The sequence below is a fragment of the Tetrahymena thermophila genome (genome assembly GCF_000189635.1).
Source record: "Tetrahymena thermophila SB210 genomic scaffold scf_8254431, whole genome shotgun sequence".
NCBI lineage: Eukaryota > Ciliophora > Oligohymenophorea > Hymenostomatida > Tetrahymenidae > Tetrahymena > Tetrahymena thermophila.
This window is the reverse complement of record NW_002476212.1, coordinates 696,705-721,425: the sequence shown is the minus strand read 5'-3', so window position 1 is coordinate 721,425 and position 24,721 is coordinate 696,705. Positions and strand designations below refer to the sequence as shown.

General features: G+C 20.5%; 8 protein-coding genes across 8 annotated transcripts; 5 read left to right on the top strand and 3 right to left on the bottom strand. All coding sequences in view use genetic code 6, as the record gives it.

The window, feature by feature from the left end:
* Positions 1 to 1,602: 1,602 nt before the first annotated feature.
* TTHERM_000313861 (transmembrane protein, putative) lies at positions 1,603 to 1,947 on the bottom strand (the record flags this gene model as incomplete). The annotated part of the gene is made up of 1 exon (XM_012799753.1): positions 1,603 to 1,947. The coding sequence occupies one exon, from the start codon at positions 1,945 to 1,947 to the stop codon at positions 1,603 to 1,605; it is 345 nt and encodes a 114-aa protein (XP_012655207.1).
* Positions 1,948 to 5,746: 3,799 nt separating this feature from the next.
* Positions 5,747 to 5,902, top strand: TTHERM_000313850 (peptidyl-tRNA hydrolase, putative; the record flags this gene model as incomplete). The annotated part of the gene is made up of 1 exon (XM_012799752.1): positions 5,747 to 5,902. One exon carries the CDS (start codon positions 5,747 to 5,749, stop codon positions 5,900 to 5,902), a length of 156 nt encoding a protein of 51 aa, XP_012655206.1.
* Positions 5,903 to 6,523: 621 nt separating this feature from the next.
* On the top strand, positions 6,524 to 7,642 carry TTHERM_00313840 (peptidyl-tRNA hydrolase; the record flags this gene model as incomplete). The annotated part of the gene is made up of 7 exons (XM_001033565.2): positions 6,524 to 6,553; positions 6,637 to 6,787; positions 6,883 to 6,998; positions 7,121 to 7,209; positions 7,273 to 7,346; positions 7,401 to 7,463; positions 7,569 to 7,642. The coding sequence occupies 7 exons, from the start codon at positions 6,524 to 6,526 to the stop codon at positions 7,640 to 7,642; spliced, it is 597 nt and encodes a 198-aa protein (XP_001033565.2).
* A 1,130-nt stretch (positions 7,643 to 8,772) lies between these two features.
* TTHERM_00313830 (amidase) lies at positions 8,773 to 11,158 on the top strand (the record flags this gene model as incomplete). The annotated part of the gene is made up of 6 exons (XM_001033564.1): positions 8,773 to 9,271; positions 9,471 to 9,764; positions 9,821 to 9,921; positions 9,970 to 10,342; positions 10,522 to 10,854; positions 10,923 to 11,158. 6 exons carry the CDS (start codon positions 8,773 to 8,775, stop codon positions 11,156 to 11,158), a joined length of 1,836 nt encoding a protein of 611 aa, XP_001033564.1.
* A 989-nt stretch (positions 11,159 to 12,147) lies between these two features.
* On the bottom strand, positions 12,148 to 12,762 carry TTHERM_000313829 (hypothetical protein; the record flags this gene model as incomplete). The annotated part of the gene is made up of 3 exons (XM_012799751.1): positions 12,148 to 12,409; positions 12,469 to 12,671; positions 12,730 to 12,762. 3 exons carry the CDS (start codon positions 12,760 to 12,762, stop codon positions 12,148 to 12,150), a joined length of 498 nt encoding a protein of 165 aa, XP_012655205.1.
* Positions 12,763 to 13,850: 1,088 nt separating this feature from the next.
* On the top strand, positions 13,851 to 14,114 carry TTHERM_00313820 (hypothetical protein; the record flags this gene model as incomplete). The annotated part of the gene is made up of 1 exon (XM_001033563.3): positions 13,851 to 14,114. One exon carries the CDS (start codon positions 13,851 to 13,853, stop codon positions 14,112 to 14,114), a length of 264 nt encoding a protein of 87 aa, XP_001033563.1.
* Positions 14,115 to 18,912: 4,798 nt separating this feature from the next.
* On the top strand, positions 18,913 to 19,618 carry TTHERM_000313819 (transmembrane protein, putative; the record flags this gene model as incomplete). The annotated part of the gene is made up of 2 exons (XM_012799750.1): positions 18,913 to 18,928; positions 19,395 to 19,618. The coding sequence occupies 2 exons, from the start codon at positions 18,913 to 18,915 to the stop codon at positions 19,616 to 19,618; spliced, it is 240 nt and encodes a 79-aa protein (XP_012655204.1).
* A 298-nt stretch (positions 19,619 to 19,916) lies between these two features.
* On the bottom strand, positions 19,917 to 21,954 carry TTHERM_00313800 (kynurenine-oxoglutarate transaminase; the record flags this gene model as incomplete). Its single annotated transcript, XM_001033561.2, has 2 exons — positions 19,917 to 20,516; positions 21,130 to 21,954. 2 exons carry the CDS (start codon positions 21,952 to 21,954, stop codon positions 19,917 to 19,919), a joined length of 1,425 nt encoding a protein of 474 aa, XP_001033561.2.
* Between the last annotated feature and the right edge of the window lie 2,767 nt (positions 21,955 to 24,721).

The window sequence follows — 24,721 nt, the reverse complement described above, 5'->3', positions numbered from 1 at the left end:
ATATTAGTAGTGTAGGTATTATCTATAAGAATGTTCTTCTTTAGGGACTTATCTTTTGTATCTTTAATATAAAAAATATTCTAATAGAATCTAAATGATTATTAATGCGATTCTTTCTAAAAATCTTTCTAACCAAGCCACACTAACCATTTTTTTTAAATTGCTGATTAAAAACTACAAATATTCTATTAAGCTAATTAATTAATTAATTAATTTAGTTATTTATTATCTTGTTTTTAAATATCTATAAAACAAACAACTAAAAATACCTAATCTAATTTATCCAAAATAGATATAAATTTATTTTGAAATTGATTTGATATTGTTACAAACAAGTTATTTACTTATCAATAAATTATTAATTATTCACATAAATAGTATTATTACAATCATATTGCTTGTAAATTAATTATTGAACTTTCCACACAGAAATTTTATCATAAGAATTAAATAATTCAATGAAGAAAAAATGTTTTTTTCTTTTTAAAGTTTTTTATAAAATAAATATAAAAATAAATATTAATTTATATATTGTTTCTCAATATGAAAATAATATAATTACTATTAACTAAATTAAATATTAATTTTATAAATACTTTCTTGTATAGCAAATATTTTTATCTCTGAAATAACTTTAGTTTTTTTTTTGGTGATTTATTGATCTAAAACTAGAGTAAATAAAAATAAAAAATAAAATTTATATATTTTTGATGCTTTTTTCAGTTAACTTTACCATAAGCAGTTCTATTCAAAAATACTTATTACTTTACAAAATATTTTAGGACTATTAAAATTATATAGCAGATAAAGCTATAGACTTACTCTATAGTATCAAAGAAATTAGAGAAAACAGTTTGAACTTTATTTTCATTGTAAAAATTAAAAAAATCTTTGAGATTTTTAACTTTTTAAATACTAATTCCATAGTTAGTATACTCTATTGAGAGGATATATTAAAAAATAATTGTAAATAAGATTACTGGCATAATTATAGTAAAGTAAAAGTAAAGTAGCTTTATCATAAGTTATTGAAATATTCCCTAATTATAGACAATATCTGTAAATTCGTGATTATTCTCAAGTTATTTTTACTTGATGTCTAAATCCAATAAACAAAGGTGCATTTTAGACTTTAAAAACATTTTGAACTCATCTTCTATATTGCAAGACTTTGGATACTTTCTGATATTTTATTTAAACTCATTATAAAGATCTTCCTATTTTAAGTAAAATATAATAAACATTAAATATAAAAAATGGACTTTAAAAAGCTATTTACATAATTAAAGTATCTTTCATAAAAATTATTGTAGTATTTTAAGAGAATCAAATCTTTTTGTGTTTTTTCATTGCTAAAAATAAATCTTCTTTGCAAATAGAAAGAAAGAAATATAATAGAGTTAAATACTAAATCCATAATATATATTTTATCTAGTTGTTTTGTCAAAATGAAATATATATTTAGCACTTAAAATACACAAAATTAGGCTAATACGAATGCAAAAGCTCTTTTAATCTAGCACTATACAAGAATAATTACGTTACTCTTTCCTTGTTAATATTAATCTTAAATAAGTTTTATAAAAATACCTTGGTTTTAAATCATTAGAGCTGCAAATAAAAAGCAAAAATAATCAAATAAATTTTCAATATCTGTAAATATCCTTACAAAAATGTTAATGACATTTATATCATTAACACTATCTTATCCATAATATTCTTCTCCAATTAAACTAAATAGATTTTTAATTAGTGAAATAGGTAAACATATTATTAAAGCAAAGTAGAATATATAAAAAAGTAATTTTCCATGATTGAGTACAATTTTTTTTGAGTCATTTCTACTATCAAAACGACTTTTAATGACTTAAGTTTAATTTAATAATTGTTCCATAGAATCTTAGTTGTTTTTATCTCTTTAAAAATCTTTGTTGATTTGCTCTTCATTTTAGAAATGCTAAATTTAAGCAGATTATTCACTCATTAATAAATTTGGTATTTCTGAAGCATAATGAATCCTTTGAGATGGCATGATCTTGCTCAATCTATCAAAAAATATAGACTAAATAAAACAATAATTAAGATATTATCCATAACTATGCTTTTTTTTATCAATTCTTTTCTTATAATGTTGATAGCTAATAAACTCAAATAAGATTTATATTAGAAAAAGCACACAAGTCTCAACTAAAAATTTTTGCTGCAAAGTCAAGCTCATTCTTTGTAAAGTTTAATTAATTTTAATTAAAATTTGAGTTAACAAATTGAGATAAATTAAGTAAACAAGTATTTGTATCTAATTCTTAATAAAAATAGGAGTTGAATTTATTTGTGTATTAAAGTGCACACAATTTAAAAATTTTGATTTTTGAGTATTTTAGCTTTAAAATTTAAATGCGACTATCAGTCAGAATATCAGTAAATTTGTTTTTATATTGAATAAAATGAATGAAAATAAATTAATAAAATATTAAATATTTAAATATTATAACAATTTGATATTTTAAAAATGCTTGATATCTGATAATGAGCGATCAAGCAAAAAATTTTATTAATAAAAAAATAAAATTTAATTCACTTTATATTAGAATCCAACTTAATTTTTTGCCCACATTTAGTTAGAAAATAAATTTATAGTATATTAAATAAATAATTTTAAAATTATTTAAAAATTAAATATTTTATTAAAATAAAATTATATGATACCAGTTTTATTTAAAAATAAATGTCTAATCTTAATCAAACTCATTTAATATTTTTACATTTATTTTTCATAAAATTTGGATTTAATCTTATAGGAAAGGTTAATTTTATACAATAAATTTATTGTTTAAACTTTATTTTAACATTATTTTTTTTTAAATTTATCAGATTTATTAAATGACAAATATTAAAGGTTACATATAAAGATTGTACACTTATGCTATTATTTGAGAAATATTGAATTATAAAAATTAATTTATTTTTTTTAAAGTAAAAATATTAAATTTATTTTGAAAAATAGCCCAGAATTAAAGCAAACAGTACTTTCTAAGAAGGTTCACTATGAAGTAAAAATAAGCAAAAACCAATATTTTTATTAATATTATGTAAAAATCTTTTATTATAATCTAAAATTTTAATGTATCAATTTATAAAAAATTGATTTCAACTTACAGTCTTTTTTCAAATTAATAATTAATTAAAATATTTAAATACTTTTTTTCATACAAAATAATTTCTAAATTTCATTATAATAATTATAAATTAAATATTATTGAAATTAAAATAATAAATAAATCTATTGTTATATAATGACAGTTCCGAGATGGTGTAGTGGAAAGCATTGCAGCTTGTCTCGCTGCAGACCTGGGTTCAATTCCCAGTCTTGGAGAAATAATAATTTTTTAATTAACAATTTATAATTTTGCTTATTAAGTGAATTATAACTTTCTTTTAAAAGCTAAAAATTTATGATATTGTAATGACATTCAAAATATTTTAGCATATTATTCTACAAAGGTTTAGATTTGGAATTAATTTAATGTTTCTGAAAAATTTATTTCAGTAAATTAATAAATTTAAAATAAATAAATAAATATATGGCACATAAGTGTATGTTAATTTTAAATTAATCATATTTATTTCAATTATAAATTAATATTTATTATGTTGAATAACAAATAAGATAAATGCTGACACTTACTTTTTAAATTTACTATCAATTTACCTGTGACTATACTATTCTTAGTTTTCTTATTTCAAAACGCTCCCACAATATGAAGGGTTAATTTTATTCTTATTAGTAATTAATTATTAAGAGGATTTTCGTTATTTATCACAAACTTCGTCTATTTGCATAGCATATTTCATCTAGCGAGAATTAAAATTAAATTTTTATAATTCTTACCTTATATTAGAATCCACCTTAACTTATAGTCCATCTAAAGTTAGAAAATTTATGGTAAAATTATTTTTAAACTATTTAAAAAATTAATTGCTTTATTAAAATAAATGACTAGCCTTCATCAAACTCTTTTAATATTTTTAATTTTATTTTATTAATGATTTTTTAGCTAATTAACAAGGTTTATTTATTTCTAAAACGGTAAAATTAGTCATCATAAAATTTATTTGGCTAAAAATCTAAATTTAATCTTATAGGATAGTTCAATTTCATTACAATTAATATATTGTTTTAACTTTCTTTTAACATTATTTGAAAAAAAATTATATGATTTATTATTTTTTTACAAAAATTAAATGTTACATAAAAATTTTTTAAACTTTTGCTATTATTTGAGAAATATTGAAATGAAAATTAATTTAGTTTTTTTTCTTAAAAAATTAAAAATATTAAATAAGTTTTAAAAAGTAGTCAATTATAATAAAAAATATTTTCTAAGAAGGATCACTAAAAAATAATAATAAGTAAAAATAAATATTTTTATTTTAACAAAAAACTGATATCTACTTACAATATTTTTTCAAACCAATATTTAATTAAAATTGATTAATACTTTTTTCTTATAAAATATATTTTAAATTTCATTATTAATAATCGTAGATTAAATATTATTGAGATTAAGTTAAATAAATAAATCTATTATAATATAATGACAATTCCAGGATGGTGCAGTGGAAAGCATAGCAGCCTTTCAAGCTGCAGACCTGGGTTCAATTCCCAGTCTTGGAGAAATAATATTTTTTTTTATTACTAATTTATAATTATGCTTAACTATGTGAATTATAACATTCTTTCAAAAAATAAAACTACTTTTAAAATGAATTTTAAAAGATTTTAGCGTTTTATTATACAAAAATTTTAGACTTGTAATTAATTTAATGATTCTGAAAAAATTTATTTCTGTAAATTAATTAATAAATTTAAAATAAGTTTATGGGGCATATAAGTGAGTGGGTGTTAAATTTAAATTAATTACATATCAATTATATATATAATGTATACTATTAAAATCTTTAAATATACTTAAAAATTCTCATTTTTTGCAATCCCAGCATTTATGATTCAAACAATATTAATTATATGAATAAATAATTCTTGGGATTTAATTATATTAAATAAATTTTTTAAAAGTATTTAAAAAATTAAATGTTTTAATAAAAGAAAATTAAATGAAATTGATTTAACCTTAATCGACTCATTTAATATTTTTAATTCAATTTTAGTGCTTATTTTTTAGCTAAGAAACAAGGTTTATTTGCTTCTAAAACTGTAAAATTAGTACTAACAACATTTCTTTGGCTTAAAATCTGGATTTAATCTTAAGTAATAGGTCAATTTTGTGACAATAAAATTTATAATTTAAAATTTATTTTAACCTTATTTAAAAAATATTATCAGCTTAATTAATAATATAAAAAAATTAAAGACAATTATAAACTTTTGCTATTATTTGAAGAAATATTGAGTTATGAAAAAAAATTATTATTTTTTTAATATTAAATAAATTATGAAAATAATCTAGAATTAAACTAAAAAATATTTTCTAAGAAGGATCACAAAGAAGTAATAATAAAGCAATATTTTGATTAATTCAAAGAAAAAATCTTTCATAATATGCTATTATTTAATGTACCAATTAATAAAAAATTGATCATTACTTCCAGTCTTTTTTAAAACTAATAACTAATTAAAATTGATAAATACTTTATTCATATAAAATATATTTTAAATTTCATTATTAATAATCATAGATTAAATGTTATTGAGATTAAGCCAAATAAATAAATCTATAATAATATAATGACAGTACCAGGATGGTGTAGAGGAAAGCATAGCAGCCGTCCAGCTGCAGACCTGGGTTCAATTCCCAGTCTTGGAATAATAATTTTTTAATTAACAATATATAATTTTGATTTTTATGTAAATAACTTTTTTTCTAAAATTAAAACCTTATGATATTTAATATTGATTTCAAAAAATTTTATCATAAATATTATTTTAAAAAAGTTTAGACTTGGAATTAATTTAATATTTCTGAAAAAATTTATTTTGATAAATTAATAAATTTAAATAAGTTTATTACACATCATAAGTGAATGCTAATTTTAAATTAATTATATATCAATTTACATTTGGCTATATAATATTTAAGAATTCAAATACATAAAAATTTATTTTCATAGTATAAAATCAATTATTTAATTGGTCTTATTAGACTTTATTTTACTAACTTTAAATGAAATTAATTTTAAAATCATAAATAAATATGCTATTTTCAACTTAAATTTTTTTACTTTATGACACTGTTATAATTTAATATTATAATTATTTAATGGCAATATTTTATGGTGTTAATCTTTTGTTGAAGTTTATTTTTATTTTAAATTTTAGAAAGATATAGAAATTTTTAACACTTCCTTCCTATGGACAAAAAAGAATATAATTTTTTTAAGAAACATTTAAGAAATATTTATTACAAGGTAGAAATAGATTTGATACCTCCTAATTTATAATTATAAAACTAAGTAAATACAAGTAGAATATTCAAAGCAATACATATTTTAAGTGTAAAAATAAATGAGCAACTTAAAGAATACTATTAAAATTGTAAATATTATTTATTTTTGTAGGCATTTCACTTTTTTGTCAACTCAAACACTTTATTTTTTTTATTAATTTCAATAATTTAGCTCTATGGACTTGGTAATCCTTCACCAAATTATGACAAAACTCTTCATAGTATAGGAAAGGTATACATTAATCACTTAGCTAGGGTTTATAAAGCAGAATTCAAGCAGTCAAGAGGAAAAGGTTTTTTTGCAGCTTTTAACTTTGCAAATCGTATTTCTATATCGTCTATTTCTGTTGATACGATAAATATCTTTTGCATATTATTAAAGAATAATTATTTATTTGTATTAATTGCAAAAAAATAGGAGGAGAGTATGCTCTAATTAGAAACTCTAAAGGAGAGCAAGTAGCTTTATTCAAATCTGACAGCTTTATGAATCTCAGTGGTGTTCCCTATAAACAATTTTTGAAAAATTGTGATGTAAAAAATTAGTTTTAAAGTCCATTCACTTACTTGCAAATATACTTCTTTTTTAAAAAAGATTAAATAACAACTATATTTTAATACCTTTATTTTGTATAACAAATATAATTTAAAAAAAGACTATTTAATATGCAAACCAATACATTGTCCATGATGACTTAGAGTCAAAGCCAGGAAAATTCAAAATAAAAAATGGTGGAAGTCCAGAGTAAGCAAGCATCAATTAGTTTTTCAAAAATTCCATTAAATTATTTAATAATTTTATTTAAAGAGGCCATAACGGATTAAAATCAATAATTGACAGCATTGGAAGCAAAGATTTTTAAAGGCTTAAAATTGGAATAGGTTGATATAATAATTTATTTAATAAATATTAATCTAAATTTAATATAAAAATAGGAAGACCTGATAGTAAAGATCCTGAAGTTGTTGCAAATTATGTAACATCAAATATATCCTCAGGTAAAAGAATCTCTATCAAAACTTAACCTTTGATATTATTTTCTTGTTTACACTAATTAATTTTTAGTTAATATTTATAAATTAATATTCATATAATTAAATAAGAGGAATACAGGCGTTACAAAGAAGAAATATTTCCTTAGATAGATGAATTCTTAAAAAAAAATAACATATTATGAATATTATTAATTATATGTTGTTATTTTATATCTTATCAATTTTTTATTTGCCTTGCTTAAAATCATACATTTTTAATAGATTTGATCTAAATAAATACTTAAAATATAAATTTAACTTAAATAAATTAAAAAAATAATTAATAAAAATCTTTGGGTATTTATTATTCGCACAAAATATTTTTCATTTAAGAATGTTTGGTTTATTCAATAAAATTAATTTTTGCTCAAATAAATATTATTTAGCAAAATTTTAATTAAAATAAGAAAATATTAAGGGATTTAAAGAATATGAGGTGTTTGCTTAAGTTTTTCTTCTTAAATATTTTGAAAACATTACATTTTTCTTTAAATTTATCACTAAAGAAGACATTAAGTTTGTTTGAAGTCTACTTAAACAAAATTATTAATTAAAAGGATAAATTAAAACTATAAATTATTTATATAATTGAATATCTAAAAAGTGAAATTTAAATTAGAACATTAAAATAACAGAAAAGGCTACTTACTGAGTTTGAAGAAGGAATTAATAAAAATGCAAAAATGAAATATTAAAATTATAATTTAATGAATTGCTTGCTATTTCTCAAAATGAATTAATATTAAAATAGTTTTCATTTTATAAATTAACATGAAAATTTAATTTACTAAAAAATAAATGGCTAAAAAATAACTTTATTGATGATAAAATTTTATATTTTATAAATTGATAAAAAGTATTAACTTTTTTTGTTTCATCAAAAACTTACACAAATTAAAGTAAGATTTATTTTATATGTATATAAATAAATTTTAATTAAGTTTTAGTATGATAATTATGAACATAAATCTGATACAAATTTTTAAGTACTTAGGCTAAGAAAATGTTTACTAATTTTGTTTAGAGATTTTAATGAAGTAATAAAATGTACCTAAAAAGTTAATAATGTTGATTTGGTTGATTAATAAAATTAGATTTGAAATAAATCTTTTATGCCTTCTGCTGCTTTTTGAGTGTCATACTTACATGAAAAACAATTTAATCATCATCAAAATACTTAATTAATATTCCAAAATAATTAGAACTAAGTAATTTTTCTGAAAAAAAAGATTTGTGAATCAAAAAAATAATTAAATATCTTTCTTTACAAAATATGAGCACACAATTAAATAATATTTTAGAGAAATAGGTCAATATCAAGGTTAGGGATTTGCTTATTATACCTACTGCTTGGCTTTTTTACAAGGGTCTTCAGAAAGTATATAGAGGTTTAAAGCTCGAAATATCTCATAGTAGAGTTGTAAAGGCTGCTAAGCAATCTAGATAATAGAGAGATTAATTAGTTAATAGCTTTATTATACCAAAACCAAATTTAAGCGATGAATAAATTGATACAATTACTAGATCAGATATATCTGAATTAAAGAAGATGCTTGAAAAAGGAGAAGTTACAAGTGTTGATCTCGTTAACATTTTTGCTGCTAGATGTTAAAAATATGGTATAAAGTATGAAATAATTACTCACTTAAAGTATAATGAAGCTATTGAGCAAGCAAAGGAATGTGATCAATTAAGGTAAAGCTCCCCAGAAGCTTGCTAAGGATATCTGTTTGGTATTCCTATCTCGATTAAAGAGAGCTTCCTTGAAAAAGGTAAATAGGAAACACAGTTTATATGCTGACTTACTTCTAATTATTGATAAAATTTGTTTTATGCTTAAATTTCCATTTGCAAACTATAGAATTTTTTCAAATATAGATAAATATTTATTTTATTGCATTGAGGAGTTTATTATTCTTAATTGAGTATTTGTTATAACAACAACTAAACTAAATTTTTTTATTAAACTAGATTACCCCTCTACAAGCGGTTGCTCAGCTAGAGTAAATAGAGTAGAATAAGAAGATGGAATTAATGCTAAATAGTTAAAGGCTGCTGGAGCAATTTTGCTCGTTAGGACAAATGTCCCTCAACTTTTGATGACTTTTGAATCTATTAACAATATTTATGGAACTAGTTAAAATCCATGGGATAGAACTAAATCTCCTGGTGGCTCTTCTGGTGGTGAAGGAGCTGCTATTTCTGGAAGATTATCAGTAGCTGGATTAGGTAGTGATATTGCAGGTTCTGTTCGTAACCCAGCAGGTAAAAATACTAATTTCTTTTACTTAATAATATATATTTTATCATATTAATAATAGGAATGTGTGGAGTTTTTGGACTAAAACCTGGCACTCATAGAAGTATAGAATAAGGAGAAGCCAGATCATCAGAGGCTTTTGATGGATAAAGAACTATTCCTGTAAATTTTAAATTCAATTTATGAATAATAAATATATATTTAACATAGGGTACATCAGGTTTTTTAGGAAAATCAGTTAATGATTTGGTTTTAATGTTTAAAAGTATGATGAATCCTGAAATATTATAATCAAGAGGTAAAAGTGAAATCCCAAGCCACAATCCTATCCTTCCTATAAGAGATGAAGTCATTTTTAATTAAAAAAAGAATAGAAAGTTTGGCTACTTCAAAACTTTGTCTGCAATGGATTCAGCTTCTTGCTAACAAAGAGCTGTTGAATTAGCTGTTTAAAGTTTAAGAGAACAAGGACACGAATGTGTAGAGATAGATATTCCCTTTTCTGAAGAGCTACACTAAATAGCTAATTAAGTCTATTTTGGTGATGGTTTCGAAATCTACAAAGAAGTATTAGAGGGAGAAAGTATTTATTCATTTATTATTTGTTTTTACTAAAATCAATCTTTTTAAATTAATTATTTCTTTTAAAATATTTCATAAAGATTTTATTTTTTAAGAAAATGATTCTTTCTTATTAAAAACTAAATTAAAAATAACTTGTTTTTTTATTTCTAATAAACATTTTATTTTAAATATTAAAAGAGGAGATCGATATTTATACACCCTTGTTTAACTTTTGCAGATTGTCCAAAGTTAATAGAAAACTTAAATCGTTCTTTTACAATTAAATCGGCGAATAAAGACTTAAAAGAACAGTTGATACTCTTGAACCAATTACTCTTGTTGAAAACAATAAGGTTTCATATCAAGTATTTTCTGTAATTTCAAGAATGTTGCAAATATTTGATGATAATAAGATTGAAGCTATTATTTGTCCTTCATTTGTTTCATGTGCTCTACCTCATGGATATTCGAAGATTTCCTTCTTAATATTCATTTACACTTTTATGTGGAATATATGTAATTTCCCAGCAGGTAATTAAATTTATGAACTAATAAACAAATTTTTTTTAATTGCTTTTAAATTAATTAACAAATTAAAGGTGTTTTACCTGTAACTACCGTCAGAGAGGATGAATAACACTACAAGAACAGCAGGATTTAAGACTCAATTTCTAAAAATTTGCATAACTTAATGACTTAGAATACCAAAGGCCTTCCTGTTAATGTTTAGGTGGTTTCAACACCTTACAACGAAGAAGTTGTTCTTAATGTTATGAGTTTAATAGATTCTTAAATTCAGTTTTACAAAAATCATAAGTTACCTGATTTAAATTGAGTTAATATCAAGAATTCTAAAATTCCTTATAGAAGGATAAAATTAGATTTTGAATTTAATTTTTTCATCTTTATTCGTATATATGTTTTTAAAACACAATGTTTCTTTTTAAAATTAAGAAAAATAAGATATTGTGGATCAATCACCAAAGCTAATATTGGTTTGTATGTAAAATAGAATTTTATTTATTTCTTTTCTAGAATTTACACTTTTCTAAAGCAAAGAACTATAAAAGTAATTTTTTAATTTTGATAAATTATTTCTTGTTTTTATTTTTAAAGTTTGTACTATTAATAGAAAAATCATTTTACTCTAAATTCATACAAAAAAATACAAAAAAGTATTTTATAAATAGAGGATTTTCTTTATTTAAAATACAAAAATATTCGTTTCAAAATTATTTATCTTAGTGATAAGAAAAATGAGAAAAAAATATGAAGCAAGCATTTATTATTTTAATTCTAATTTTCTTATCAAAAAATGTAAAAAAAAATACTGTTGAATTAAGTTAGTTACGTCAAATTTTATTTCAGTATTATATTTTGGTATGACGTTGAATTTTTAATAAACAGCCAGCTTTCAATATTCAATTAATGTCTAAAAATGTAATTACGAAATAATAAAATAGAGAGATGCATTTATTACTGAGCTTGAAAAATATTATTTTTTTACAGCAAAAAGAGTTTTTTGATTGTGAATAAAACTTAAAAATTGATTTACCTATACAATTAAAATAATTTTTATATATTTATAGTAAAAAACTGTTATTGGTGACTAATTCAAACAAACAAATAAATTTTTTAACATAAAAAAACTCTTTACTTTGTTTGGTTTACAGTTTTGGATAATAATTTAATTAAAACAATAGAAAGATATTTAATTTATATTGCAATTCTTATTATAAGCTCATCAAATAACTTTTCGAGTGCTTTTAAACAAAATTTTTTACATTTAGAGCATTACACTCAGAAATTTAAAATTAAAATAAATCAAGTATTTTTGCATTAATTATATGAAATTAATTTAAACATTAACGAACCAAATTTAATGACATTCAAGTATTTGAATAAAGAAAATAACTTTAAAATTTTACTTTTTTTTTTCACTTGATAGAAATTACATTTTTCTTCGAGTATAGAAAAAAATTTTAGATTACATAAATTTTTCTTTTTAACTTTTTATCCAATATTATAACATTATTTTGAGACTGAGATATTGTCAATCAGACCAGGAAGGAAGGAGATTGACTGACTATATTTATTTTTTAATTTCATGTAAAAAATTGAAATTGCATTTTGTCATTTAATTACTTAAAATTAAAATAGATGAGGTGATTTAACTGTTATAATTAATATCTCGCTTACAATCTGGTACTAAAAGCTAATTAAGTTATTTCAAACATTAATTGACTTTGATTCTTTAAATTCATTATTAAATTTGAGAGAAACCTTTGAATTATAAATACCTTCAGTAATATTTAATGGTCACCTTTAGCTTCATATTTTTCTATTTACTATAATATATAATAGAACTAACAAAAAGGAAATCACGACATTTAGATTAAATATTACTTTAATATTTGTGATTAAATTTAAGGTTGTCATCCAATCTAAAATAGATCCTTAAGATGATAATATAAAATTAAGTTATCAACTTAATTTACTCAAATGAATTTTGTGATAATACTTATGTATCAGTATATTTTTGTATTATAATATCATGAAATTGAAATTAAATACTTCAATTAGTATCCTTTTCTTTCAATTTTTGTTATATTTTTCCTTCTCAGTTAATCCATAATAGTTAACAGATTATTTGTTTATTTTATTATATATTTTTCTAAAATAATTAATTATATCAGGTATATTGAAACTATTTAAATAATCATGCTTATGAAATAGTCATTCTTCCCACTCCTTACAATTTTTTAAGGCTCAGAATAAGGTAGAAGTTTTTGCAAAAATTTAGATAATAGTCATTTATTCAAAACGGGCATAAATTTAATTTATGGTTTTGATGTTTGTCTTCTATTTATAGTCCTTTGATTATCTTAATTATAATTAAGTTAATATCTTGTATTTAAAGCATATGAAAAAGTAAGACGTCTATTTTTAATTGATGTCATTATTTGGAGATGCTCATGAAATCTAAAATAAAAGGAAAAATAATAAAAAAAAACAGTATAAATTCTAATCTTAATAAAATAATTAATCAGATTTATAACTAATTTTATTTTTCTGTGTCTCGGTAGCCATTTAAACAGCTTTTTTAATTATCAAGTAAATTACAAATCTAATGGCTAGTTTAGTGTTACAATTTTGGTCGTTCTTAATATTAAAATTGAGAATTTTTTAATCATGTTAAAATTCAAAGGATCAGCTGAAAAATTATTGTCCTTTCATTCAAAAATAAATATATAACATAGGTTCATTCATTCATTCAAAAGACTTGGAGAGTATGCGAATAATTTGCATGTATTTTATTATATTTAGTGAAAACGATTACGTATTAATTAATGAATATTGTCGAACTATATAATTTAAAACTTGCTCTGAGTCCAGGAGAAAAAAATTATAAATAATAAAAAGTAAAAAAAACCAGATCTCAAAAAAAAAATCTGATAAAAATATAATCAACAATTTATTAAAAAAAATACCAAATCTACTTTAAAAAACGCACTACATTAAATAAAATGAGCACAATCGCTAACACTTTGAAGTCTGCAACTTTAAGAATGAGCTCTATGTCTAGTATTAACTGTGGAAGTGGTAGAAACTTTGTTACTCCTGCCATTAATATGATGATTAGTTCAGAAAACACAACCAATTAAACTAAATATGACAATTCCTAATTTCTTAATAATGGAAATAACAATGGCTCAGGTCATTTTAAATTTAACACTTACACGTAACCTTTCGAAAGAACACCTTTTGTTAAGACCAATTACCTTAATTGAAAGATAATCAGAATGTCTAAAAAATTTCTAATTTTTCCTCAGAGAATGATAATAAATATATGTGTAGGAGCACATTTTCTTATTTCTAATAGAAATTAAGAAAATAATATAAAAATATCTATTTTCTTATGGAAAAATTAAAAATTCAAATTATGAATAAATGAACGATTTGCGCTTGAAATGCCAATGACAATTTTTAACAAAAAAAAAATAAATAAATGAACATAAACAAATTAAAAATAAATATCTCTATTTCAAAAATATAAAAAACAATCTATACAACAAAACCAAACTACTTTACTACTACCTATATAAAGAATTTTATTTAACACTTGTATTTTATGTTATTATTGCGTTAACAAATGTATTTAATTACTCATTTTCAAAGACAGACTAAATTTAGGTTTACTAAAATTAGTATTAAATCTACTATTACTATGCATGCTGTACCAAATTAAACTACAACCTTTTTATTTATTATAATTTAAAGATTGAAATAAAGACACTTTATATGACAAAGTTTCTATTATAAAACTAATTTATTTTTGAGAGTATCTGTTAGGTTCTAGGAGCAATTTAGAATCAAAATATTATTTATATATTTTTTAAGTCAATTCTTTCAAGATAGATAGATAGAGAGAAATTTAATTTTTATTATTATTAAAATTAAAATTAGTTATATAATCAAGATTTTTGTGATGAATATAGCGTAATAAATATCATAAATTAAAATTTGAAATTTCTTTTCTAAATCAGAAAATTTCTAATTATCTGTTATTAAGTAAAAGAATAAATTACATATTTTTTTATACAAAAAATAATATCTTTCAAATTTCCTTGATTTGATAGAACATAAACTATTTTTAGAACTAACAATTTCAGAAACAAAAAATATAAAAATATTGCTAGAAATATTATTTTTAACTTCAAATATTAAATGAAATCTGAATAAATTTATTCTATAATTATATAAAACTAACTTTATATATTTAGAGCTTTTTAATTTTAAGCATTTGAATATTATTAAAATTTTAGCAGTGGGATTTGACTATTTTTTATAACACCAAAAAATTTTGTATTTTTATTTATACTTAATATATAAAATTTAGGTAAAATATATAAATAGTAGTCTTTCCCCCTTTATATTATAAATACATACTCTGAATTATTGATTGATTGTCTTGATAATTATAAATAATTAGATTTAATTTGTGTCTATTTATAGCATTAGTTTGTTATTTTAACAAATATAATTAATTAATTTTAGGTAAGAAATAATTTCGAATGAATTCTTATATAATATTTATTAAAATTGTTAATAATAATTATTTCATTGAGAGTAACATTTTTAATTATGTGGAAAATAATGAAAGATAATGATTAATAAATAAAAATCTAATTTATAATAAAAAATATGATCAGCAACAAATTAATATTCTTCTTTTTCAGTGATTAAATACTTTCTTATAATTTAAATAATTAATAAAAGAATTATTTATTTGATAAGCTTTATAATTTGATTATTTTATAATAAATATAATAATTAAATCTTTACATTTGTTGCAAAAATACAATAGTAGGTTATTCCTTCAATAATAGGATTTATTTTAAATTCTAAATTTTTACCTAATACATTTTGTAAAATACAATTAATCACTATAAATAGATTGATTTTACATTTGATTCTAATTGTTATAATATTAATTTATAATACAAAATTATTTTCTATTTTTTATTTAGTTTTGTGATAGAAATTTATATAAATCTATTTTATACAGATTTATTAATGTTTTTTTAGTTAAATTTATCTTTAATATTGCAAAAAATAGGTTTTAAAAATCTTGATAGCTAACTATAAAAATTTATTGATATAAATATTCAATAAGATTTAGTTTAAAAAAATAAAACATTTTTCAAATATATCAATTTTTTTATATATCAAACATTTTTAAGATTAAAATGTTCAATGAATTTAATTTAAAACATCTTATTTTATTAATATGAACTCAATTTTAACTGCCAAAAATCTAACATTAAAGTATTAAATTATATTTTTGATTTAACTAACATAAATAAATATAAACTTAGAAAAAAAAAAATAAATATTTCATTTAACTTAAATTAAAAGGTTTTTAAAAAAAAAACAAATTATTATTCTTTCTACTTTCTTCTTCTTAACAAATAAATTTATTTCAGCTTCATATTTCAAAGTCAATTTTTTGGCTTAAGAGAAATTAACAATAAATTAAGTTTAATAGGATTGTTTTATAAATATTAAAAGTTCACTAAATTTTATTTTATCTATGACACAAATTTACAATAATAGTTTTTGTTAAAAAGGAATTGTTATTTAAAATTTATAAAAAATTTAGTTTTAAATTTATAAAAATTTAGTTTTAAATTTATAAAAATTTAATTTAAAATTTATAAAGAATTTTTATATTTGATAAATTGTTTAAAATTTAATAATTTTTTAAATATAAATTTTTACTAAATTAGTTTTTAATAAATACATTAATTTAAATAAAATCTATAAATAAATTTTTAGAAATCATTTTATAAAAATAAATACTCAACTAATTCAAATTAAAATGAAGGTATTTTAATTTTAGAAACAGAATATTCAACTAGAAAAAAGTGATTTAGAATTTAATTTATTTATAATTTTTAATTTAATATTTTAAAATTTATTATTAATATAAAATTTTCTTACCTTTTAAGAAATAAAAATGATAAAAGCTATCAATGTATCATTTTCAATAAAAATAATTATGATGTTTATTAAAATTAAATGAAATTTTAGAGCAAATCTTTAATCACTTATATATATATATTTAAATAATATAACTTATTTATTAATATTTAAATAAATCCATAATATTTAATTAAAACTAAACTATAAGATTATGTTTATTTGTTAATTATCATTTTACAAATTAATTTATTATTTTTTCTTTTCATTTTAAAGAAATAAATTAAAATTATTTTAATTATAAAAACGAAGCTAATTTTATGGAGTACACACACCTTGGAGGAATTTTTTTCATTTCATAATCCTAATAAAAAAATGACGTGGAGTGTGTATAATATGGGCATTATCAGAAATTTAGCTCAATAATATGTATTTTATTCCATTTTTAATTAGCCTCATCAATTACCAAAGAGGACCTACTTTATTGCTTTAAGTTTGTTTTATAAAAAAACTTTAGTGTTACTAAATTATAGATTTTTGACATTCATATTTATTTGTTAAAATTAAATTATTTATCGAGTTAAACGTCAACTTGAGGTATTATAATTTTCAAGATTAAGATTTACCTATGTTATTTTGAGAAATAATTACATTTACCAAACTTATTCCCTTATACTTTTTATAGTAAATTTTTCTTAGCAAATTTATTTTTCTTTCAAAGTTATTTCTTTTTAATTTTTATTTATAAATATTAAATATAAGCTCAAAGTCAGAGTAAAGGATAATTTGGTAAATACCTTTCAAAATTAGATTTTTAAAATTATTAAAAGTAGCTTTTTTAAACTCTTATTAAATATTGCTAAAAAAATAAATGATAATTAAAGTCTACAATTTTATTTAGTTAGTTTTTACTGACTTTAAAATAATAATTATTCTTTGATTGTTTTATTTGATTTTATATATCAGGTATTATAATATACACTTATCTTATGAAAGTAAATTTAAAGCAGATGTTTTTAATTTTTATCTTAATTAAGATATTTAAAAAATAAATCACTATTAATTTTAATATTTTATTCATTCACCTTATATAAATATATCAATACAAAAAAATTCAAAAAATAGATAAAAAAATATATTTTACATTTATATTCATGAAATTAAACATAAATTATAATATATTTTATTAGTTAATATTAAATAAAAAAAGTTAAATAAATTAGAATTAAGAACTGATAACTATTTATTGCTTTAATTAGTTTAGATAACAATCAAAATAAATATGAGCTTTATTTTATTTGTATATTATGGTTTATTTTATTGGCTCTTTTTATTTTTTTAACAAATAAAAAAATGATTTTAATTAAAAATGAAAAAGGTTTATTATATGAATTTATTTATTGTAAAGTATTAGGTTTTATTAATTATTTTTAACTATTTTTTAAATAAAATTGTTTTGTATTTTATTAAAAACTATTTTTAAATAAAATAATTAATAGCCTTTATATTAAGATTTATTTTTTGATAAAGTATTTTTCTCACTTGTATTTGCTTGAGATAACATATTTTTTGTCTTTTATCTCTTCAAAATATTAAATCTAAGTTGTAATAAGAATGAATTAATTATTTAATTAGTATAAGTTAGTTAGCTGTTTACAATATCTTATTAGTTTATAAAAAAATAATTTCAAATCAGCTATCTTAAAAATAGAAATTATTTGTAAAGTTATTTAAGTAAATTTTATTAAATAATTTTATTTTATTTAAAAATAATTTTTTAATAGAATTTGAATTAATTAATTTGCTAGTATAAAGAATTAAGATTATTTTTGATTCATAATTCGGGGTTTTTAATGAATTTTTTAATTAAATAAATACACTTTTCTAAGACGTAATTTCAAAATATGTATTAATTATTTTTTACATATTAATCTTAATAATTAACAATTTGTCTATTGCTGAGGTAAATAATACTCATTTGCTCATAATCAGTCATTTATTAATAGGTTTAGTATAAAATCTGTGAAAAATAACTAATTATTTAATAATTGTCTTGTACAAGTGTAGGTATTGCCAAATTATATTCTAAATTTCTAGATCTCTTTCATGATATACACCAGAGGTATGTTTCTAAAGTATTTTTTTGTTTATGTTTTTAGCTAATTTTTTATAAAATGAAATCAAAAAAATCTTAAAGATATGAAAATATTAATCTTTACAATCCTTTCCGATTAATAAAATAGAATTTTATGATATTAAATTTTAAAATTTTAAGAAAAATAAAACTAATTTTAATATAAATTAATAAACAAGTGTTTTTAAATTTTACAAAATGAATGATAAAATGTATGTAAATCAAAGAAAATTTGTAATAAGATTAAATCTAATTTTCACAAAATTTTATTATTAAATTTACATTTTCATAAACAACAAAAAAAATGAAGCATTAATAATATTTTTGGCTACTTAAAATAATTATATTAAGTGGCAAAAAAATATATAATTTAAATAAGATTTTGTATATTCCTCAAATCTGTCTGTTTTGTTTAACAACACTATTTTCAAAACTACTTTTATATATTAATTAGCAAGGATAAAGACTTTAAATGAGCATAGTAAAGAATATTGTGTAAGAAAATGTGATGGTTTATTAGAAGTGAATTAGAAAATTTATACAAAAAACAAAAATAATACGTATAATTTTTATATATAAGAATATTATTAAGTGTATTATTAAATAATCACATTTAATGGTTACTTATTGATTATTTTTTATTTATTGGTGATGAGATTTATGGGAAGCGACAGATGACAATTGTTAATACAAAATTTTAATACATCATTATCAAAAAATGAAAGCAATTATTATATGACGACTTTAAGAAAAACGGAAGAATAATGAATGAATGAAAGTTTATTTTTTAATTAAGGTTTTATTTAAAATTTGTATGATTAAAGTGTCTCATTATTTAATTAACTATCTATATCAGTTCAATTACTTTCAAGAAAGAAATTTCAAATTACTTGATTAGTTTACTTATAAACCATATTTGAAATGTAAATAAATGGATAGCTACCCTATTAAATACTTTTTTGGATGGATTTACTTTTCAAACGGAAATCCTTTTTTCTTAAATAAGTTCTTATTGATCTTTTTATTTGTTATGATGCTGAATTTTATTTTCAATTTTAGTTTATGAATTATGCAATTAATTTGAATTTGTTTTATGTAAGGTTGATCCTATTCTTTTTCCAGCTTCGATAAGGGTTTCCTCTGTCTTGCAAAAAGCAATTCTTACTAAATTTTAACCAATATGGGCATATTATTTTGAATAAAAGGCAGAGCATGGCAGAGCAACAACACCCTTTTCTTTACAAAGCCAAAGACAGAAGGCCCAATCTTTGGTATAAGGGCGATTCGACTCTGGATTTGTGTAGTAAGCCTAAGGTACTTCAATATTAGAAATGTCAGCCAAAACACTGCAACCACCCTCAGGGATATAAATATTAAAATTAATAGGGGAACTTATCAATTCTTTAACGAGTCTAGTTCGACCTTCTTTGAGCTTCTTGTTAAATTCTTAGAAATAATCACCCTTTAAGGATTATTCCAGTGTGTCTGCAATAGCTTCTTATAAGGGTCCATAAATACAAAATCCGTTGTATTAATGGAATGCAGCAGTACATTTGATTAAATGCTCAGGACCGATCTATTGAATAAATAAATAAATTTAATTGGCGAAATAATAAAATTTTATTAAAAAAATCAAATCAAAGTCTTTGTGGGTAAAACAAAAGAAGATTTTTAAATTCTACTATTTTCAAAAAAAAATATTATGAATAAATGAATAAAAAAGTAATTAATTGCTCTTTTTGTTGGTTTGTTTGTATCAGTTATGCAAAAACTTCATTTATTTATTAATTTGATTATTTTTTCTTACTGATTTATTGTATAAGTTATTTCCTTTTTTCTTATCAAAACTTAATTTGATGATTAAATTATTTAAAATTTTTGATGATTACGTCAGCTAAAAAATTAAAAAGAAGCGTAAGGGGTAAGAGCGCACTTTGTTTATAATTCAAGAAAGAAGAGCGCAATAATAAAAAAGAGAAAAAGCAAGTCTGACGAATGAATCATCTATCTTAATGCATAAATCACTTATAAAGACAATTAATAAAAAATGGCATTTTTGTTATCTTTTTCTACTTTTTTTGAATTTATGATTCAATTATTTCAAAATTGTCAAAGTAGAATAAAAATGGGTAACAAAATATTGTATTTTTTGCTTTGAAAAAGCATTGAAAAATAAAAAAAAATATTACTGCCCATCCAATGCGTACTCCAGTTGCAGAAAAGAGCTTTCCTGCAGAGCTCACAGAGATTGTTCTCTCCCACATACCAGGAATATTAGCTATTCTTGGTATCTATAAAGGTTCGTATTTATCATAAGCATGTGCTTCGTAAACACCGTCCCAAATAACAACAACACGATCGTATTTCTTGATGATTTCGGCAAATCTTTCAAGCTCTTGTTAAGAGAAAATCTTTCCTGTTGGATTATGGGGGCTGTTTAAAAGAATGGCTTTTGTGTTCTCATTAAAAGATCTTTCAAGCAAGTCCCAATCAATATCCCATTCATCTTATTAAGAGTATTTTAAATCATCAAGACCACGTCTAACTAAATCGTTTTTAGTTACTTTGCCTTTAGGCTCAAGAGGAACAGAGCGCACAATACCTCCAGACATCATTATTTAGGCACGATAGCAATCAAAAGAGGGTTCTATTAAAATAACCTCATCACCTGGATCTACCATACCTAAAAAGGCATTGCAAAGACAAGCAATACCGCCATTTGAAACTAAAACATTAGTTAAAGGATCAATTTCTCTGTTAAAGAGTGGTGAATAGAAATTAGCAATAGCGTTAATCAATTTTTAGTGTCCGTATGCACGAGTGTACTAATGGCTAGACTCTTAAACATACTTTGAAATAGAATCCTAGAAAAAGCTTGGAGGAGCCCAGTTTGGAAAGCCTTGTCCCAAGTTGATTGACTTAGTTTCGTTCGCAAGAGGAGTGAAAATGTCTTAAACACGTTTATTTTCAAAACCCTGAAGACGTTTTGCACTTTTAAAATGTTACTAGCTCATGTTGTATCAATATTAATTGCAGGTAGTTTTTATTAATTGAATATGGTTTTATTAATTTTTTTGGTATTTAATAATATAATAATTATTAATTTGGTAGTAGTTATCAATTTATGTGCAGGTGCTTTTACAAGTAATCAATATGTATCCTATATTTTTTGTTAAAAGTCTTTGATTTTTTAATGATGAGATCAGTATGTTAAATGCGTAGCAAATCCGTTTTGATTAATTATTTGGTTTAAAAAATGGGTAATTATTTAATTATTATTTGTTTGTTAGAAGTAGTGCTGATTTTAGTTAATTTACTTATTAATTGGTAATTAAGTATCTGCAATAAAAAGGATTAATTATTTGATTTATTAAATTAGAATATATATTATTATTGTTAGATAGAGAGTTAGTTCCTTCCTTGTTTTTTTGTTAGTGTTTATTCCCTTTTTACTTTATTTAGGTTTCTATTAATTTTTTTCTTGGCTGTTTTTGATTTGCAATTTTTTTTATTTTTATTAATATTTTATAATTTAAGAGAGCATTTTAGATCAATTTCAAATGCATTTTCTTAATCAATTTACTATTTGTTCAACTCCTTCGTTTCGCTCTTATAAACAAAAGTACTTCATTTATAACAGTTATTTTTAAAAGTATCTTACTTAAAATATACCTAAAATGCTTGAAAAACAGTTTGTTGTAGCTAAGAGAGAATTAATGTTATGTATATGTTTTTTATTATTATTTCAATGCAATCATAAAATATTACTTGCTCCAGAATTAGTCAATACCTATATTTAGCAAATTTTCAATGTTTTCAATATCTTTTTCCATTCAAAACGAATGTCTTTCATAAATTCTCCTAATAAAGCCTATGATCCCTCAAATAAAATTACACTAAAATTCATCTACTTGAGTTTTTCAAAAATAAAATACTATATTAGAAGACCTTTATGTAGAGATGCTGTGAAGATTAAGAGTGATTATCTTATTTTAAAAATTGACACTATAATCATGGAAATATTTAATACAAAAAATTAATGACTGAGCGAATATACTTTGACGCACTTTTAATTAAGTAAAAATGCACTTTTTAACTTACAAATTCTATTGAGTAAATATCAATTCTATGTATCATTTTTATTACTTGATATATACAAGTCTAAGTTCCACTATGCAGTTTACTAAATTGAAGAAATTTATTTTTTATTTCTGGCTAAAATTTAAACTAAAAAACTCTTAACGTTTTTTTATCCATTTTGAAAAACCACAACAAAAAAGGCTAAAATAAAGTCATTTAATTAGATTATCTCTAAAAGTTATTTCTGGAGAAATCATATTTCAAATTAACAAAACTACAAAAGTTTATCTGAATGGACATTATTTACCCCTTGTTAAATTGCCTTAATTTAATTAAAGTAAGTTAATAAGTTTGTAAAGTATTTCATCAGAAATTAAAATTAAACTTTTAATTTTGTTTGAATTTTTAGATTGTACTATTAGATATAGAAACTCTTCTATTTTAAAATATATTACACACTATAATATCATATACATAATTTTTACGAATAAATATTTAATACCTTTCATATTTTTCACAATATTTACAGAACTTTCTAATTATAAATAGATCAAATTAACATTTTTTAAACAATATTCTTTCTTTTATCAAATAAAATTTATTTTTAACAATAAGCTTGGAGTTAAATCCCAAAAAATTGCAATTTTAGCTTCATATGTGGTAATTATCATAATTAATTAGGTTTACTAATTAAAATTATCCTAAAAATATTGCTTGATAGCTTCTATAAAAAGAAATTTAATATGACGATAAATTTATTAAAAATTGTAATTAAATTAATATATACATATTTTTTACAATGTCTATTTTTTTATCACTTAAAATATTCTATTTATTTTTCATAGATTTTAGCTATGCAATGTGATCATACAAAACTTAAATCATGATGTTTCCATTTACTTTTTTAATTTTAAAAGTATAATTTCTGATAATTCTGCTCGGTTAAACGTTTATGGTAAATATAAACCACCAAATTAATTTTAATAACGTGTTTCTGATGAATAATATACATCTTATTTGTTTTAATTAAATGAATATTTGAGATCAAAAAGACTCAATAAAATTTAAACCAATAAATTTTCTAAACCACATAAAAGTATTTATTTGTGTTCCAATTTAATTTTAATGAAATGTAAAATTTTAAATTTGTCCTGAATACTGTAAATTAAATAATAAGATCAAATTAAAATCCAAAAAATTGATAGATTGAGATCAAAAACCAGAAATTAAACCTAAAATAAATAAATAAATTGAAGATGTAAATTTTTTAAATTTATTTTATGACTTATAAGAATTAACGATCCATGCTTTTTGTTATATAAATTTAACACTAAAGTTATAAATCACATGGTATAAATAACACAAATAAAAGAAAAAATAAATTTATACAATTTATAACTTTTCTTTCTATTCGATGATTTCTATTTATCATATGAGAGGATACTCTCTATAATTTGGCTCATTAAATTATTTTTATTTCGATTTGGTAAAACTTATCTATAATTTAAATAAAATTTAATGCCTAATAAAGTAAAATACTGTATTTCTCAAATATATTAACACAGGGAAAAAAAAAACTTTTGTTAAAAATTGCAGGATTTTAAAAAACATTTCAGGTATTGGAAAAATGAGGTTAAGATATTAATCAATGATGATATACATTAAATAAAATTTAAACCACAAAAATAAAATCAAATAAAA